This window comes from Rhipicephalus sanguineus, chromosome 1 (assembly GCF_013339695.2).
Source record: "Rhipicephalus sanguineus isolate Rsan-2018 chromosome 1, BIME_Rsan_1.4, whole genome shotgun sequence".
NCBI classification, from domain to species: domain Eukaryota; kingdom Metazoa; phylum Arthropoda; class Arachnida; order Ixodida; family Ixodidae; genus Rhipicephalus; species Rhipicephalus sanguineus.
The window spans coordinates 79,768,903-79,789,388 of NC_051176.1; the positions used below are offsets into that span (position 1 = coordinate 79,768,903).

General features: G+C 44.0%; 1 protein-coding gene across 2 annotated transcripts in view; it reads left to right on the forward strand.

Moving 5' to 3' along the window:
* The window catches only part of LOC119393306 (poly(ADP-ribose) glycohydrolase), a 50,797-nt gene that overhangs the window by 9,285 nt on the left and 21,026 nt on the right, over positions 1-20,486 (forward strand). For both annotated transcript variants that reach the window (XM_049414881.1, XM_037660252.2), the window contains exons 9-12: positions 288-362; positions 2,646-2,738; positions 2,809-2,969; positions 18,490-18,575. In XM_049414881.1, the coding sequence (XP_049270838.1) occupies positions 288-362; positions 2,646-2,738; positions 2,809-2,969; positions 18,490-18,575 (415 nt within the window). The remainder of the gene's footprint in view (positions 1-287; positions 363-2,645; positions 2,739-2,808; positions 2,970-18,489; positions 18,576-20,486) is intronic.

The following is a 20,486-nucleotide window of genomic DNA, read 5'->3' on the forward strand; positions in this document are numbered from 1 at the left end:
AACCTGCCTTGAGTGCCTTTTCTGCCTTGTGTTGGAGAGTTGACGAACCTGGCTGTAGCGTATTTGTGCGCGGCGGCGGTGAAGGAGTGTTGCGTCCCAATTTGGTTGCGCTGGTAGGGTAAGCCTTGTGCAAACCTATCTCCACAATAAATAAGTCCTCTTTGGGCATTTAAGCAGAGGACATCGTGCACTCATTTTGTCATGCTTTTAAAGTAAAAATTTATGCCAGTTTTATTTGGTGTCATAAGCTACTGTGCACATGAAGTGTTGTGTTTCTCTATCTTCAGGAAGCCATTCGCCAGTACAATGGACGGGTTTCTGCCATTTGGAACTTCAAGTGCCTTCACAAGTTCTTTAATGAGGTACTGCAACAGTGATTATTGCCTATTGTGGTTGTGGTGCTTGCCGACAGGGTGCTTGCACTTGGCTATACGTCTTAGCAGTTCTTAAAAGGCCCTAAAACACTTTTCCGAGTAATCATCGAATGGCTTCATTAAAGAGAGCTAATTTCCTCACAAATCGAGTGCTGAAAAAATTTTTAGAATCCGCCAAGTACGAGCGGAGTTAAAGGGATTTGTCGCATGCATCAAGTGCTTTCCCTCCTTTGGTGCAAGTGAGCGCACTGAAAGCTACACAGGGGGGGGATGACAAGAGGGCAAGAAGATGCATCCGTTCGTCAGTGCAAGTCATGACCTTGAGTACCTTCTTCTCCTTTTTTTTTTCTTAGAACACGTGGCTTACATTCAGTGTGATCATGCGCGTGCACGCGGGTGCGTAGCGGCATTCCGCAGCGGCCGCCATAACTATGCAGCTCAGGATGCTCAAATCAGCCAATGGGTGGGAATTTGGTTTTATAGCGCAGTCATTTGGGTTTATGGCATCATTTGTCGAGAGAAGAGGGAATGATTTCTAGCTGACTTTGAGAATTAATTGTCAATTCCAGGCTGTGTGCTACGCTATAATGTTTGGCTCGCGTGTTCTCAGGAGCCTCGACTACCAATTGGTAACGTTTTCTGACCATGCTGAAAAAGTGTTGCAGGGCCCCTTTAAGCTATGTCAGATATGAGAAAACACTCCAATCTGGCAGCCAGGTTGTTCCTGTTCAATTTTATATTTTAAAGCGATGCTATAGATCTAAGATATACTCTTAATAAATTATTTGGGGTGTGCATTTATCAAACTTTCAACTTTGAAGTGAATTTGAATAATGAAAACCAAGTGCAAATGATATAAGATCACTTTCCTGATATTATTACTATTAGCTTTTGCAAAAGGAGTTTTTTTTTCCTCCAACTAGAGATAAAAAAGGCAAGTTCATTGCAGAGCAAACAATGTACAGAAAAATTTTGCATTGCACAACATTGTTTCTTGATAGTATCGCCCTTCGGCCCAGCTTAGCGGGTTGCATGCTTTGGAACTGCCTGCAGCCAAGCTTTCAGATTAATGGGCCGGCATTTTGTAGCATTGCGGTATACTAGATTCTGTGCTCGTCTTATCACTTACCGCTCACAGCCAGCTGATACTGTTAATAGTGTAGGGAGACGATCGCTCTGGCTACTGTCTAAGCACAAAAAGCATGAAATGGCATTAGCATCGAAAAGGGCATTGCTACAAAATGCGTGCCCTAGGGTGCGCTAATCCTGTCATTCAGATTGTGGCCACACAAACGATCCTGATTTGTTTCTCTGGGGACGTGACTGGGGAACATGTGCAACATATCACATCGTTAAGCTTGTGTTCGAATGCACACGTATGCACAGTAATTTGTATGGCTGCACAATTGAATATACAGATACAAGAAATATGGACATTCCTTCTAATCAATGGCATGCTTATGCCAAGAATGCAGATGGTCTGCTACAGCTGTTATTTATGCACGTGCATCATCAAAAGCCTATTTCCAGATAGCGTAGATATAAATCAGCCACCAGGGAAATTTTTCACATTTGGATTCACCACTCTCTTTAAATAAATTGTTGAGAATCAGCGTGTCCCTCGGTAGGTTGGGTGGCTCACATGGCACTCTGAAAAATCTCAGAAACTGTGCAGCATGATTTGTGTCATATTTGATGAGTTGTACTAGTAATCTGCTTAAATGCTTTTTTTACGGGTTGTTAACGAGAGAGCTGTGGACATTTACTGGCCCTCTGCAACTCTGCCAAGATTCTTTCAGTAGCATGTTACTGTACTCATTTGTAACCAATTTAGCCAAAATGAAATTTTGTTGCACATGGCCTTTAAATCAGCTCCTTGTTCCTGGCATCAACTTTTTGAACATAAAAGCAAGAGGGTTTCAGATGCTGTTATGCGTATTCTGGAAGCATTGGTCAATGCTGCCCCCGAATGTAGCTGAGTTTTTTTAGCATTGTATGTGAGGATGCCCGAAAGGGGATTTCGAAATTTTGCTAGAGGATCGCTCAAAATGTGTGCATTTGCGAACTGTGTGTTGCTGTGGATTTCGGTTTTCATTCCTTTGGTAATTGTTTTGTTGTTTCCTCTACATATGTATGTCACATTCTGCTTGTTGAGAGACTGTGCTTGCCTCGTCTTTTTTTCCTTTATTGTGTATCTGTTCTGCCATGTGCGAGTAATGTGGGTGCTTACGGTTACGATAAATTGTTGCGGTATTTATTGATTTTGCTCAGGAGCTAGATTCCAGTGAGTCCGAGAGCTTCTTTAAAGTGCTGCTGCCCAAAATCGTTGCCTTAGCGCTTCGCCTTCCAGCTCTAATTACCCAGGTAAGATAACCCTCGCACCCTTTGTATTGCGAGTGCTGACCGTCGCAATTTTGTGTGCTCACTTTTCCAGCCAATTCCCCTTCTGAAATGTGGTGAAGATCAGTTGCTTTCAATGAGTCAACTGCAAGTTGGTTGCCTTTTGGCGAATGCATTTTTCTGCACGTTTCCGAGGAGAAATACACTTAAAAGCAACTCGGAGTATGCCAATTACCCCGACATCAATTTCAATAGGTAAGCATCGTGAATTTATAACTTTGTGACAATTTGTGATGATTTGTTTTTCCCTAGTAGTGAAATCGAAGGAGCACTGATACTGATGACATAACATTTTAATCTGATTAGCACTCTTTGGGAAGTTCACCCAGTTTGCTGTACATCTGTCCACTTGTATCTGACCTCTTTGACTCCTGTTTGGGTCACTGGGCAGTTCATAGTTGAATGGCCACAGCATAGGGTTAATTTGGTGATGGAATTGGTTTCAAAAGCAAGCATTAGACCAATTTGGGTACACCGGGTATGTGCCGCTGTGCAGGGAAACAAAATTTTTAAAATATTTATCCAGCGCTGGGTGCAGTACAACCTGCATCAGAAATATTCAGTATATTCGAAGACTTTTCGGCATTGCTGGTAGATGGCACAGTGTGTTTGGAGGGAAGTGCAAGGGAGGGGCTTAGCTGCAGTATAGGCCTCGTTTGTTATGCATTTTTGGCAATAATATTGCAATGTGCCACTTCGTTATCCTATTTTACAGCGAAAGCTGTTATGAGATCATTTCACCGGCCGTTTTTGGCGCCGTAGTTGTCCGCCGCCGGTGTCCGTAACCAGTATCGCTCGAAATAAGAAAAAAAAACGAAATAAGAAAAAAATTCCAGGATGGAACGAGGTTCGAACCTGGGCCTTCTGCGTGTGAGCCCAGTATTCAACCTCTGAGCCATGCCGGTGCTTGAAACTGCTTCGCAAAAAGGTCCTATGCAGGGTTCATGTCGGGAAGGAACCACATTAGCATATGCAATATAGCGCCGTAGAAGAGTAACATAAGCGCCAAGCGTCGCACAACGCGAATTCTGTAACCAGGCGTCACACAATGCGAAATGTGCAACGAGTAGGTTGTTGAATGCTTCCAACCTATTACAAAAGTTCTCTGCCATAATTCTTCATCGTCATGAGTCACAGCATCAACAAAGTGCGCATAATGCCTTACATGCGTTTAGCAGGTACCACAGCTCTCTGTAGAATGACGAAAAATGGCACAGTGCCTGCTGCCCTACTTCTCAAAAATTAGAATGATTTATAGCGTAGTGATTTCTTCTCAAATGCACTTGTATTGGTTGCCAAGGAAGCCCATAAGCGCATGATCCATTTCATCGGGGTCTCAGTAAAATTACAATGATTTATGGCGTAGTGAGTTCCTCGCAAGTGCACTTGTATTGGTTACCAAGGAAGCCCATAAGCGCATGATCCGTTTCCTCGGGGTCTCAGTAAAATTGCAATGATTTAGAGCGTAGTGGGTTCCTCGCAAGTGCACTTGTATTGGTTGCCAAGGAAGGCCATAAGCGCATGATCCATTCCCTCGGGGTCTCAGTAAAATTACAATGATTTATAGCGTAGTGGGTTCCTCGCAAGTGCGCTTGTATTGGTGGCCAAGGAAGTCCATAAGCGCATGATCCATTTCCTCGGGGTCTCAGTAAAATTACAATGATCAGTGATTCCACTCCTGCGCCAACTGCGCCAAAGTGCGCCAAATTGTATTTACTGCGCCATCCTGATAATATCGACGAAATTTGCGCCAAACTGCGCCAAAGTCTCTGGTTTGGGGGCGTCTATCACCGGCAATCGCACCGCCGGCGCGTCAGAACATGTGCAGCTCGATCTTGGGGCTGCCAATAAAGTCGCAATTATGGACCAAGAATTATTCCGCTGAATAAATAGCGCTCGCGCGTGCGTTCCGAGTAAGCCACGATGCCATGCACGGTGCCGACGCAGCTTCTGTTCTGCAAGTCGGCTCGACAGCAAAACGCGCTCTCCGCAGAGGCTCGTGACGTGTAGGCCTATCGGTAGCGAGAAAGTGCGACGGCGATTCATCGGCGGACGTCGTCTGTTCCAGAAACGCTGCTGATAGCTCGTTTCAAGCGTCGCACGGCACGTAAGGAAAGCAATGTTCAGTAATAACTACATGAGTGCCGCTAAAATGTCTGTCACTTCTGTTTCCGGACATCGCGGAATGAAATCTGGGATCGCTCGCAGTAGATATATGGGACAATATCGAATTTTCCCTGCTTCGCGTTTATGGAAGAGCACGCGAACGGTGGAAACGCGTTGACACTTTTCCTCAGATATACTTTATCCATGGATCTTCATCCAGAACAGCTTTTTCGTAATTCCTTCCGCCAGCACGTCTGAGTTTGTAATCACTCTGCGGTAAATACCCCCTAAGAGGCCCTGCCCTTTCGAGCTCACGTGCTAGGGTTCTAATTCGAATTTTTTGCTTGCTTTTTTTAAAAATGTCATCTCATTAGTAAAATCATATCTCCTGGTCGGAGCAGCCGCAAATGCGCAGCTGTCAGTAGCGGGCCCGTCGCTGACGGCCCACAGTGAAGCGGCTACGCCATGTTACACGTCCGCCCCTCGCTTTCGGAGGTCAATAGCTAACGGTTAAAAAAAACCCAGTTTCGCTTAAGAGCGAAGCAATGAATGCGATATCAAAAAATTGTATTGTGAAACGAAGTAAGACTAGCAGCTAACTCTTTTGGATCCGATCTCGCGTAACTCAACAAAACGCTGGTGTAAGGGAATATGGCCCCTCCAGGAACCGAGTCGTTTTCTTGCTCTGAGTTCTCTAAACACGAAGTAAGCGTTGAGAGCACAGCAAGTTTACGAGCCGTCTCCTGATGCCTCGAGATAGCGCGCGCGCAAGCGACTGCGCCCTTCGAACGATGCAGTCCCCCCCCCCCCCTTCCGCTCCCCTGGCGTCCCTTCATGCTTCTTACGAAAGACGGGCGGGGCGTTTCCTCTCTGTTTGATGAGCAATCGACGGCAGGCCCGCACGCGGGACGGTGTTATCTCATGCGCTGTTCGTGCGACGGAGACAAACGGCCGGCTAGTTTAATGTCCGCTTCAGCCGCGTTCGTCGCCAGCGCTCGCGAGCTTTTACCCGCGGCTAGACTGCGCGTGGTGATGTTATTAATTTGGACTTTATACGGAAAATTACGACAACGGCGACGGCAAAAATTCGCCGAGAGTGTCCATATAATCGCTATCGCAAGGGTCAATGTACGGGGCAGATTTTCCACCCCCCCCCCCCCTCTTAGGTGATTTCTAGCCTTCATAAGAGCCCCATAATAGTACTCAGGTGCTTGAATTGCAATGCAATATGCTTCTGTATTGCACTCCAGGATGTAAAAGTCGCTGCTCCAAAGTGCTCCCAGATGCAAAATTATCTGCTCCAAAGTGCTCCAAGATGAAAATTTTGCTGCTCCAAAGTGCTCCAAAACGGAAATTTTGCTGCTCCAAAAATTGCTCCAAATCAGAAGTTCTCGGTAGCATCACTGAATGATTTATAGCGTAGTGGGTTCCTCGCAAGTGCACTTGTATTGATGGCCAAGGAAGTCCATAAGCGCATGATGCATTTCCTCGGGGTCTCAGTAAAGTTGTTCGCCCCCCCCCCCCCCCGTCTCTCTCCCACGTCAACGTATGTTATACAGCATGACGGGAGAGGGAAATAGCGACCGGGCGTCACCCAATGCAAATTACATAACTGGTGGGCCGTTTAAAGCTTCCAACCCATTACAAAGGGCTGAGTCATAATTCTTCATCGTTATCAGTCGTCGCGTCAACAAAGTGCGCATAATGCCTTACAGACGTGTAGCTGGTGCCTCGCTTCTCCGCTGAATGACGAATAATGGCTTAGTAGGTGCTTCCCAACTTCACAAAAAGTGTGATTTATGGCGTAGTGGGTACCTTTCTAGTGTACTTGTAGCCCCAAGAGAGCTTACAACGGGCTCTAGAAACGCCGCTCTTCCAGCTTTCGCTGGGACTGTGCTGCGGTTTCAGCGCAGGCCTGGCGTTTTTATTTATTTATTCATTCAGTACCGCTTTGCAGCTGAGGGTACTAATAATAAACGCAAACGTACAAGATCACAATCATGAAGCACGAAAAAAATTATTTGAGCAAGCATAGACACTGTTGCATGCCAAAGTATATCAATGTCTTGTAGTACAAAGAAAGAAAGGGTAGTAGAAAGTGCCGCCCCTGAGAGGGGCTCTGCAAAATTTTCTTGACTACCTTATGTAGCACTGGAGTGTGTGTGTATTGGGTGCTGAGATGAACGCGGAACAAGTTGTCAAAATAGGTACATAGAAATTGAAGTTACTACTGTTAAATCCTGAGCAAGGCCCCCCCCCCTTATGTTTTATGTTTTATGGAACGGCACCAAAATTCAAGATGGCGTCAGCAAAGTGCATGTGGACTTCCTTAGACGTCTTCTCGCTCTCATTCATGGCACGGCACATTACAACGATGGCTCACAAACACAAGAGACACAATGGCAACGCGATCTGACTGCGGGAAGCATGGCATGGAAGCACCTTCGATGATAAGCCAACACAATAGCTCTGAGCAGTGCCTCCTCTATTTTTCAGTGCCTGGGCGAACGCTCTCCTCGGGCCGTCGAGCGCGCGCTCCGCGTCCGCTCGCCGCTGCCGCGTGGTGGCGCTGTGCAAGTAGACTACGGAAAGCTGGCGCTGAACGGCCGCGCGTATCACGAAGCTCACGAATTCGTGTATGCATCCGAGTTTAATTGCATTTGTGCTTCTTGCAGGCTTTCATAGGTACAGGGGGATGGAAAGAAACGCGAACATAGCGGCGTGCTGTTTTCATCACGCTCTAACCGTGGTGGCAATAAAAATATGCTAGATGGTCTTTTATTGTGTCATGAATGACGTCGTGTTCTCATCAATCATCCTATAACCACATGAAAATAGATGCGAAACAGCAAAGAATGTAGATGCCGCATGTTCGCGTGTCTTTCCATTCCCGCTGTAAGTATTGCGCATGCAGACTGTCAGGCCGTGCTGCCGGTTCGGTACTTGCACTCGAGTTTGATAGTATTCGCGTTTAATTTTCTATTTTAGGCTATTGCAACCGCCCCAATGCCTTAGTATGTCATACTGCTGTGTTCCACTCTGCAAATGGAACTGAAAGAAATCACGATTGTCTTTTTTTTATTTCCCTTTATTGATAAAGAAAAAAATCTCACAGGATCCCTTATGCATTCATCTAAGACGACTGAAAGGCGAAAGCCAACTTCTTTTTCTTCTAGTCAGTGTATTGAATATTCCCTGCCTCCCTCCGAGATATTTCTGCGCCTAACGTGGTTTTCTTACAGCCTCAAGGATCGGAGGCAGTGCAAGCTTTCTGCACATCAGCGGAGGCATTCACTGCCTCCGTGATCGGCCCATTTTTACCAAGCGAAGATGTAATATGACGACGTCACGTTATGTGACGTTACGACTATGTCACAAACGTTTATGATCTGTGACGTCATATGATGACGTCATCACGTAATTATTTTTGCATCACTCGCGCTGACGCCGCCAACGGTCAATTTTCGCGTTTGATGAGGCATCTAAGGCTTGCGCCTTAATACACTATTCTATTCACTATTCTTTCTATGAAATTCCAGCTGCCGCTGGTGTTCGGTAGAGGTGGCTTGCAGTAATTAAGCGGGATAATTGGTCTCTTAATACATCTTCAAACTACACTAGAATATGCAGCCGTCGTTTACGACGCGAAGATTCCGTTGAATATAAGAATCGGCGGCTTAAGAAGGATGCAGTAGCGTCACTCTTTGCAGACTACCCTTCACGTTCACAGCCCAAGGTAACAAACCAACCAAGCATGGCAAGTGTCCCTGAACGTGACCGTGTTGCGTCCTTATAGTCAACGAATGCATGTAGTACCAGTAGAAATGCTGCGTCGCGATCGCCGCTGAAGCTGAAGAATCGGAGCCCATGGACACTACATGCGCAACCGGTGAAACAACCGACAATCGTTATATACATTGTCACTGGAAGCAGCTTAGTGACATTTCATGCTATTTACCGCATGAACTCATGCGACACGCCGTGCCACCGTCTACACCAGTAGACGGTGGCACGCATCGGGGAACTTTAAGCGCCCAAGCTTTCAGTATTAGCTGTTGGCAAATGCTGCTTTCGAAAATCGACTTTCAGACAGTCAATAACCGACTCTCAGTCAAGCGAACGTAAAGATGACAAAAGAATTTTCCGCGCATCACTGGCATGCGCTCTCTGGAATCGGGCTAGCAGACGACGCGCGAGCGTCTCGATCAAATAGCCGCGAAAGACACATGCCTTCGAAATGGGCTGGTTGCCCAGAACGACAAGTGCTTCATGATTCCAGTTTACAAGTTTTCATTATACTTTAAACAACGCGAATACAACCGAAAACTGAACCATATAGCAGCTTCGAATGCAGCCACGGCATTCGTTTGCGCGAGCGACGACGCGATGGCTGTTCTACTACGGTGGCGGCGCACGGCGGCTAAAAGCCGCACTAACGCCGACGGTCGGTTCCCATTGCGCTCCGCTCCTTCGCCCAGGCACAGAAAAATAGAGGAGGCGCTGCTCTGAGTAACAAACACAGATCTCGGAGGCCTTACTTTTACTTACTTCGTTGTCATAGGTACCATCTCGGAATACAGATCTTGAAAGCCATGCTTTTTACTCGTGGGATCCTGAAAATTGCCATGGGTGTCTTACGCTATGTTCCAGGTGTGATCATTATGTGGGAAAAATTTTTTAAAATAAAATTTTGACAAGAAATTTCCGGCGCAGGTGCTTAGAGATTGGGCTGCTAAACAGGATTAGATGTGATTCAAGCAGGCTATTGTTGCATGGACGCAGTGCATGATAGGTGTGTGGAGTGGGAGGGTTGGGGGGTTGTTTCCCGAAACGGCTAGAAATTTGAAATTAGCAGTGAAATTGGAGGGGGCGCTTGCTTGGGCGGGGATGCTTGTTCAGAATTTTATGGTAATCTTCAAGTTCACTACCGGAGCATACAACAAGAAAAGATGCTCCCTTTCACGTTTCACTCTGCCAGTGATGTCACTCGTTGCTTCCAATGACCACAGGCTTCTTATAGAGGTATACTGGAAGTCTCAGACAGTTAGCTGAATTGGCATTTAGCCAATCGAGCTAACTGTCTGAGGCACCGTTCCAGCTCGACTGGCTGGGTTCAGTGAATATTCACTATCTTAATTCCTATTCTGCCAAGGCATGCTTCCAATTTTCCACTGTAAAGAATGGTGTTGATGGTTAAACCATGGTTTATCTTTTGAACATTTAGAAGACAGAAATAGAAGGGGAACAATGTCATCTCACAGTTGGAAAAGTTAAATACCCCCCATAAACACCGTTTTATGCTTTTCAATACCCCCCATAACTCTTCATTGTTTAATTAATCTGCCAATGTGACTGTCAAGAGTAAGGAAAAAGTTTCAAATACCAAGTTTAGTGCAATGTAGACATATTTATATGCACATGCAGTTCTGGTGGGTTTTCTCAATATACGCACACATATTGAACGGTAATAACATCTGCTGCAATAATATTGCTAATTGCATTAACTTGACTGCAATCCCGAGAGAGTTCTGGCCACTTTTTTCTTCTTCTTTTTTTTAGTAATTTCATTTCTTGCATTAAAAATGGCTCTTAACCTCAAGACCACATGCACTAAAAAAATACTGGCAAGCCTCAGAATGCCTGAATAATTTACTGTTACCTATAATTTTCCCGTGAACCACTATTGGTATCATTTCCCAGGTGTACACCATTTAGAGCGCTCTGTGGCTTGTCAATATCTTTTCTTGTGTCGAGGTCTAGTGTCGAGGTCTAGGACTTTCATTTAATGCAAAAAAAAAAATAAAAAAATAAAGAGTTGAAAATACCATGTCAGAACACTGCTAACAGACCCCTTACTATGTTTGGGTATTTTAAACTCATATATTTGTTACACATAGGTCACACAGTCACGAGTGGTTCTACAAAGTACTGTACTAATGTATACCGCAAGAACAGTGGAAAACGCAAACAAAATCCTGTAAACACTTTTCCTCTTGTGAACTACTCCAGGCTACTAGACAAAATCGGCATTGTGGTTCCAGATAGCATGCATGCTTGCTTTGCCACTTTGCCGTGTCACATACTTGGTGTTGGTTGCCCGGCACCATGCTTCATCAATTGGACTGGAAAAAATACTCAATGCCTTATTGTGTCACTATACCAAACCTTTTGCACATATTCTGACTAATTTCTTTAGCTTGTCTTTGACGGAGTGCGTTCTTCCTAATGATTCAGGAATTGCCTGGGTTGTGCCTACCTTTTGGCCCATTTCACTTCTTCCACCGCTTTGTGAACTATTAGAGCATGCCATATCAGACTACATTGTTTTGTTTCGTGAAAGGAAAGGGTTGCTTACGCCTTTGAAACATGGATTTTGAAAGGGCCGATTAACTGTCACTTGCAATGAACGGTTCACGAGTTAGCTTTGGCACTTGACAACGCAGCACAGGTTGACACTATATCTTTAGATTTCAGTAAATCATTCGGCCATGTTTCTTGCACTAAATTGTTCTATAAACTCCATAATATTGGCCTTCCTGAGAAGCTCCTGAACTGGATCAGCTCCTACCTTTCTTTTCATGAGCAGCATGTTCAAGTTAAAAACTGCTGCTCTGGCATTCATTGCGTTACTACTTCCAAAGTACCTCGAGGAGGCATCCTTTGTCCCATCTTATTCTTAAACCACATTAATGATAGTGTCACTGTTGTAAACACTTCAGCTGTTTACTTTAAGGAGTACTGACAAAAATTTTGCATCTTATTTTTTCTGTTGCAATAAGTAGCTAACGACCCGCTTATCACGGCTAGAAACCTCGTTTGCTCGAGCGCATGACAGTTAATTATTTGGAGACGGTTTTATAGCGTCCAGTTGCAGTTTAGGTTTTAAAGAGCGCTGAGTGAGGCGGGACCCAAAGTGGTTTTCATGTAAACATAGCTGGCTATGTGAGCACAAAGCTGCACGTGCGCATGAGCGCCGTGTTGACAACTCTTTTCAACGGAGGCTCCCTGGGTGCTGCTATAATCCCCTCAAGGATCTTGTGAATAGGCGTGACCCCCCAAAAATGCACTGCTGAGGCAAGGACATCAGCCTTTGTATTCCCGTGCAAGTCCATAAAGGAGGTGCCCCCCACTTTTCCATTGTGATTGTCTGCCAGGAGCAAGCGCTCGCAAGGATCATGGCAACCAACACAAACTCATGGTGCAGGTTGGTTGTTGGTTGTTTACAATAAAACCAATTTGGCGTCGATGTCGTGAGGTGGGGCGTTTCGCGTGCAGTTGCGTAACATGCACTCTAATATTGATTTTAAATATGTTCTAGGCTATATTAGTTGTTGATGTGCATGTGTCCACACAAATCTATCCCACAAGTTATCCCACCTTCAAAATTTTGTGTCAGTACTGCTTTAAAGGGACATACTACTCGAAGACACTTCTTTTTTGAATATCCGCCCTAGAGCAATGAAACTTCAGTTATTTATAGAGTTTTTTTTATGCTGATTTCAAATATGTAATTAGTTTTACAGTGAGTTGCATAGTTATTGTTCTGTATCATGAAAATGTGAAATCATGCCTTCTTGTCCCCCCCATTTCTATAACTAAGCTTCCTTATTTATGAGCAATTAATGGCTCATGTTCTTCCCCATCAGATGTTGAATGCTGAAAACTTACTTGAAACTGCGTATAGGTATAGTAAGGTTTGTTTATAAGCCTAAAAAATTAGAACCTGGAAAGTCTTAAAATGTTCAGACCAAAGTAATCAGTTAAATGAAAATTCATAATAATTATATAAGCAACGTCAAAGTTCAAATAAGACAACAGCATTCCTCACACGTTAAAGAACACTTTGGGAAAATTTCATCGAGATCCAAGCACTAGAAGTACAAAAAAATGATAGGTAAACTCAAGAAGGTGCCAGAAATTGCATCTTGAGAGAAGCACATTTAAAATCTAAAATTGAAAGCTTGTGTGAGAAAGATATGCTTTTTTATTATTATTTCTTCCTTCATGGGGGCTTGAAAATCATGGTTATTTTGAGAATGGGACTTTGGTCAACTTCTTGTGTGAACTTCAATGTCAGGCAGCTGTTCGATGTTAGCCAGGTACTCTAGACACTGCAAAGTTTCAAGTTTTTAACAGCCATCTTGTGCTCTTTAAACATGATTTTAACCCATTTCCTTTTGAGCTGCAACCTTGAATTTTATTGTCAGTAAATTATAGTAACTCAACTTAACGAAACAAATAAAAACGAAAAATCTAATTTTCTAAAAAACTTGCGTTTTTCGAGTAGCATCTACCCTTAAGATTATTTATTAAGGAGGGTACTGTTTTAAAAGGTATTATTTGTAGTTCTCATGATCAGGTGCGTTTATAGGCTAATCTCTCTCGTGTTTCTGAGTGGTGCAAGAAGTGCTGTATTAGCTTAAGTACTGCGAAATCGATATTTATACAGATAACTAATAATAAAAGAATCCATTTCACTTCAACTACAGACTGCACAACCACCCTTTGAAGCAAGTTCAAGAATTCGAAGATTTAGGTGCAACTATTTCTAACCATATGAAGTGCTCTAACCATAACACTGAAATCTGCTCTGCTGCATGCCGCAAGCTTACATTTTTTCACCACTGACTAAAGAAGGCACTACCTAACATAAAATTGCTTGTTTATAACTCGTTTGTGAGGCCCGAGCTTAAATACATGACCAACAGGACACCTTTTTAAAGAAAGAGATTCAGAAAACTCAGTCACCTCCCCCCAAAAAATGCTGTTTGGTTAACTTATGGCACATATAACAGGTATGTTTCAATTTCAGAGGTCACGGCATCTGATACGTATCATCCTTAGAAAAAAAGACACCATTCGCCTGGCTAAAGTTCTTGTATTTATTTGACTCACGCTTACTCTAAATTCCCTTCAAGTGATGCATGCAACAGCAGCTATCATGTCCAACAAAAGATACCGTCACATTAATAATGTCGTCTCGTTCTTTATGTGTACTCATCTTTTCAAAATCATATTCCTTTGTGTGCCCTATTATGCAGCGGGATCCTCTACCAGCAGATGCATTTACGTTATATTTGACCACTGCCACCAGGGTTGCCAGGTTGAAAAGGCAGAAAATAGCCAGAAAATTGAGAAAACTAGCCAAAAAGTAGCCAACTTAAGCCAAGGGGAATAAAAGTAGCCAAAAGTAGCCACGCGTGTGGGAAAATAATTCGACATTTTTATTTAAATGACTAAATTCAAAAGTGTTTCGGCGAAAATTCAAATGCATACGGCATAAACACTTAAAGGGGTCATGAACCACTTTTCCAAGTAATGATCTAAGGACCTCAGTATTGGTGTTTGCTGCCTGCCGATTCAATTGCCGCAAAGATTTCTTGAATCCGTCAAGAACGAGCAGAGTTACGGGGGTTTGGCGCACGCTCTCAGCGCTTTCTCTTTTTTCTCATCCCAACGAGCGCACTGGAAGCTACACAGGGAGGGATGGCACGGGGGAAAGAAGTTACGTCAGCGCGCGTTGTGAAAGGCGATCGCTCTCCCACTGTGATTCGCGTGCGCCAGTGTGGCTACCGTGTAAAGTTAGCAGACTGAGGAGTGTGGCACCGACAAGTGGCGGCACCTCATGGCAAGAAGCGCATGTGATCTGAACGCCGCTCTCGATTTATGTTGGCTGTCGGCCAATGAGGATGCTATGTCTTTTGCGCCGCGGAGAAGCATATACGCGACGTCAACCAGCAGGCGCTTCGCCTACCGACGAGAGTGAGAACCGGCCTCTGTTTGAAAAGAGGGTGCCTGAGAAAACAGCAACTTCGTGCTTCGCTTGCAGCCTTTACGCAGCGCTCACGACTGCAATATTTGGCTGACCAGTTCATAGCCGTGTCAGCTTTCCGCAGAATGTGTTTTTTCAACAAGCCCAATGGGTGCTGCATGACCCCTTTAAATATCAGAATTGCTGAGATTCAAGCATAAATTGTTTAGCTTAACAATCATTTATGCAGGATGAAGTTTTTGCACTGTTGCAAAAAATGACACTCTCTTCGCGAGTGTCTCGCATGACTTTTCTTAAAAGGACTAGAAATAACGACAGTAAAAATGAGCACATGGTACAAGTGCGCTCAAAATCACAGCTGCTGGGATTGAAGCATAAACTGAAGTCACCTTCGCAGTTATTTCTCGCGTGATGAGAAAGTCCGAGCAATTAATATTCCAGAGTCAGAGTTCGTGCCTAATCATAAGAAATGACATAAACAGTTTGTCGGATCTTGGATTTCTAATGTAGATGAGTGCGCAGCACCCTGGATGCGGAGCCATTTAGGTTCCTTTTGACTTCCAATTGGGGTTTAAAGTCGTGTTGAGCAATAGGTGGTTTGTACAATGAGGCCCCATGCAGCAGATTTCACTGTGTACCAGCCACGTATGCAAAAGCATTTTGTTCTTTCGCGCCCAACTTCGTTGGCAGATTATGAAGGTGCAGTTGTAATATTGTGATTGTAATATGGTAATATTGATTGTAATATTGTAATATTGATTGTAGTGTTGTAATATTATGATTCCCACCATTGACCCTTACCCATGCTTAGGCCACTGAGTCATCCTTTTCAATTAAAATCAATTTTCTGTGTAATCGAAGTGCCAAATTCAATTATGGGAGCTCGAAACACGATTTGGTTGCCAAGGCTTTTACACCACATACTCGAATGCCAGCAGCTGCGATGTCACCAGATATTGATAATTTGGCTCAAATCAAGGGAACCACAATGTAGCCAAAAAGTAGCCAAGTAGCCAACGCGTTTTTTTATCCACCACCGGCCTAAAAAAGTAGCCGAATTGGCACAAAGTAGCCAAACCTGGCAACCCTGACTGCCACTACTTTTGCATTTGATCTGTGTATTACTGCATTGTGTTTTGTTTCACTGCATCTGCCTTCTCTAGTTTTTCATTGATCCCTTTTCGTATCATTATCGGCTTTTGTCATAATTGCCCACCTACTTGGTCATCGATTGAAGACTTGCAGTATGTTGAAAATAAATAAATAAATAGGGGTGTGCGAATATTCGTAATTTCGAATATTTTTCGAATAGTGTTTGCTATTCGATTCGATTCGCACTCGAATTTTACTATTCGAACTATTCGAACTTCCCAAAGACAAATACAGTCAACGTCCGATTGAAAGTGACCCCTTCAGATTTTTGATATGCTTCGCCTCATTACACTCTCGCATTGCGGCAAAGCTGCCTTTCAAGCTCCGTTATGGTCGAACTTGGCCAAAAGACAGTCCACGTCCGATTGGAAGTGGTCCCTAGATTTTCAGTATGCTTCACCTTATCACACCCCCGTATTGCGGCAGAGCTGCCTTTCAAGCTCCGTTACGGTTGAACTTAGCTAAGACAATCAACGTCCAATTGAAAGTGGTCCCTAGATTTTTAAAAACAATATGCTTCACCTCATCACACCGCCGTATTGCGGCAAAGCTGCCTTTCAAGTTCTGCTACGGTAGCAAATGTATTAACTCAAGAAAACGCTGGTTCCAACATGGAGATGAAAGATGCGCAGAGGTGGGGGCTCAATTAATGCTGTTTTGGACCTGAAATTTGGGTAGGAAGTCCAAAAAATCGGAAGCCGAAGCTTTTTAGCCTCCAAAATTTCAGATGTCCTTAAATATCGATGTCTACGAGGCAGATTTGGAACTCCAGACTTGAAGGGAGCACACCCTTGTCCGCCACATCAGTTGGGTTTCCACAGAAGTTGAAAGAGGAGGAGAGGCTGAGGAAATGGCATCTTTGTCTATCACGTGTAAAGTGTTGTCGGCAACACTTTGGTTGCACCAAATCATGTACATAAATACAATTCAGCCTCTACATTGCCTTATTCTTGATAAGACAACTATGAAACACCACCCCATCAGTGCTTCATCAACCTAGCAAAAAGAAACACTTTCATGTTGCTATCTCATAAGAATATGCTGAGAAATCCTCTCCAACTTTTTTTTCTGCAATTTCGCTTCGAAGTATTCGAGAAATATTTGAGAAATATTCGAAAAATATTCGAAAAATATTCGATTCGATTCGTACTCACACTTCAATATTTGAATTCGCTTCGCACCCAAAATTTTGCTGTTCGCACAGCTCTATAAATAAATAATAAATACTGCAATTAAAACTCCGTGTGTGTAATTTAACAGTTTGGACAGCACTTTGCAACCACCCTGAGCATGATGGCAATTGGAATTTTCTTTCTCACCTTTGCTGCTTCCCATAGGCAATGACAACACCGTCAACTTGCGATTATGAGGACTGAACTTTTTTTTTAATTTGCTACATGTTGTTGCTGCCACTCATGCAATGCAAAGCACGCTGCACGAGGTGAAATCGGTTGATTGCGCATGACAGGCATGCAAGTGACGAAGAGCGGGCATGCTAGACAACTGACATTCCTCATATCTAGGCCATTCAACAGCCTTTATTGGCGCTCTTTGGCCATCAAATGGACCTTGCACCATAAAACGCCACATATCGTCATCAACAGCTTTTATACTGGTGACATCATCTGCGTGACCCTGTTGAACTCTTGAGGCTTGAAGAGGGTGCTGAAAAAGCCCAGAGAGGAGACGAGCATAACTTTTTGTTTCACTTGTGGCTTTTCCACCTTGCGTAAACACCGCTGTGTTCATGAAGGATGATTGTGGCGGCACTTTGTACACGCCGTGCTTATTCAATGTGTCCCAAGTGTCCCTGGTTGTTTAAGCGTTGTGCAAAATGCTTTGTGTAACCTGAGCGAAAGAAGTTTTAGTGTCAACCCTTTCTGTGAGAAACTGAGGATGCAGAGGGGTAGTGGTTGGGGTGGCTTCCTTTTTCCACATGGTGAAATTTATGCATGCATGAGAGTCTCTCCTCAATCTTTGCGAACGTGCCTGCACTTGAAGCTACACTCTTCCAAACATAGGGCAGCGCTAACCTTCAACTAACGTGGTCACTGCATTTCAGTAGCACTCCTTGGGAAATTCCTGTGCTTGTAGTTCTAACCAGCCTCACTTAGGATCTGTCCCCAGATCAACTAGAATTGATATATAAAAATTTTCTAGCTGATATGTAAATTTCTCATCGCAGAACTCACTGAAAGACATTATTGAATCACAGAGCAGGATTGCAAACTGGGCAAGGTGGTAACGATTCATAGCTGGTAGAGGCAAAACAGCGCAAAAGAACAGGGACTAAGAAAAGGGTAGACACAACACAAGCACTGACTTTCAGCTGGAAATTTTTGTTGAAGAAACATTATAATATACTCTTGCTGCACATGCTCTTACAAGGCAATAAAACTCATGACGACACTCCTGGCTAGATACTAGGCAACTAATCTTAACACTGTTAACAGTTACAATAATCTAAAAAGGAAATTTCCTTATCTTGGAGGGCTTTTGAAGGCTGGATGACACAGTTACGCCCTGTTCTTTCGTGCTGTTTTGCCTCTACCAGCTATGTATTGAATCACAGTCTACACCTCTACTCATTATGCATACACACAGACATAAACACATGTGCGTGCACACACACACATGCACGCACACATTTATGGATGAGTCTTGAAATTGCTGATTTGCTTTCAGGTTATTTTCTGGACCTTCTGATGAAGCTCGGAAGATGGAGAAGCTAAAGTGCATTGTGAATTACTTCCGAAGAATTACAAAGCAAGGTCAGTGGCTAGGCTAATGTGATTCTCATTTGTCCCCATGTGCTTCCAAGATTTGTGAGAACATGCGGCCATGCCTGTAAAGATCTGTAACACTAGCACCTAATTAAGAGGAGAGACAGTTGATTTAAGTTGTGATTCTTGTAAAAATAGAAATACTATTTTCAGTTTTCGAATACGAAATATAAAGCTACATTTGAAACAAATATAATGTATTACAGTCAAACCCGGATGTATCGAACTCGCAAAAAAACACCTGTCAGTTCGATATAGGGCATAATTCGATATAAGCCTGCTAAAGAATTGGACGTCATAAATTCACACACCATTCATAAAAGCACTTTATTGACGAAGCTAGCTTAGTTGCGCTTGAAATAGTCTTCCATTTTTTTCTGTTTGAGCAACTTCGCTGCCTGCGACAGCACGCATTTCTCAACATGGTCTAAGGAGTCGGAGCAGGCGAGGCCGCAACCTTCCACATTCGCGCAGAAGCGTCGGACTAATGCGAGAGCACCAATCACCTCTTAGGGTGTGGGCAAAGGATCGTTGTTTCTCATGTCTTTCTTTGAACCGCTGTAGCGAACCGGAGCCACCTTGAAAATCCTCCCTGCCAAGGAGAAAAGCCATGTCCTTTGCTTTTTGTTTGATTGTGGGGCCGGACACGGGGTGGTTGCGCAACTGAACGTCGACGAACCACTTGTACACGGCTGCCTCGACGTGCGTACGCGTTGGGTGCCACGGGCATCGGGTCTTTTGTCCGCTTTATCCCTAATCTCCGCCTTATTCTTCAAGATCGGGCTGAGAGTGCTCCTCGGAATCTTGCACACTGCCGCGACGTCCGACTTCTCACCATGTTCGACTCGATTTATAATTTCGAGCTTCACGGTGAAAGGCAAATTCTGCCGCTTCACGCTAGCCATCATGGCACAGGCGCATGGTGCGAAGCACAACGAACGAGAAATGCAGGGAGATAACTCGCATGACCCTAGTGCTCGCACGACGAGAGTACAAGAGGCCTTGATTGGCTGTCTCAGCAAGCGCTGCGGGCGGGTCAAGATCATTTTTTTGCAGGGGGGTGACAGCGGCTCGACTGACACGGCGCGGTCACTGTAGGGAGAGCGGGTCATGCGCTGCTGGGTTAAACAACTTTTGAAGTGAGCGGTGGGGAAAAGCGCCAGTTTCCCCGCCGCTACGGCGGAAAGCCAACTTCCGGGGGCACTTTTGCCCCGCTTGACGTTCGATATATCGGGAGTCACTGCTATTCTTGTTCGATGTAACCGTAATTTTCGCTATATATTCTCCCTGTAACTATACCGTGTTCAGAAGTTGTTCGATATACAGGATAATTCAATGTAAACGGGTTCGATATAGTCGGGTTCGACTGTACTGGATGTGAAGGAGTGGTTCTTTGCATTCGTTTCTTTGAATTTGCAAATGTGTGTCCAATTTCATTCAGATGAGCACGTTTCAATCATTGCAAAATTTAGCACGTAAAGTGAGCTGAGCCACCGAATTACTAATGCGGGAAAGGCAACCTTTTGGTTTCATGGGGCATGCGTTTTAAACCGGCGTTATGACATACTGTACCCCTTTGTGCACTTCATTTTATTTGCATGCTAATGCAGCTTTTGTTTTGTTCATATTACTTATGCAGTGCTACCCGCACTTCTGATCCTATCTCCTTATACTAAATGTGCTGATAACTGGTGTATAGATCAAGTGCATTTGTCTTATTGGGCGTTTGATGCTATGTAATAATGCACAGGTTGGCACGACAGTGGGAATTGTTCATTTTTACGAATTGCTGAGGTTCAAACAAGCTCTTACTGTAATCGCTTACTAGTCCATTTTTAGTGCTGTTCTACAACTTCAATGTTTCTGCATGTTAAAGTTCAGAAGCTTACTAATAAATTC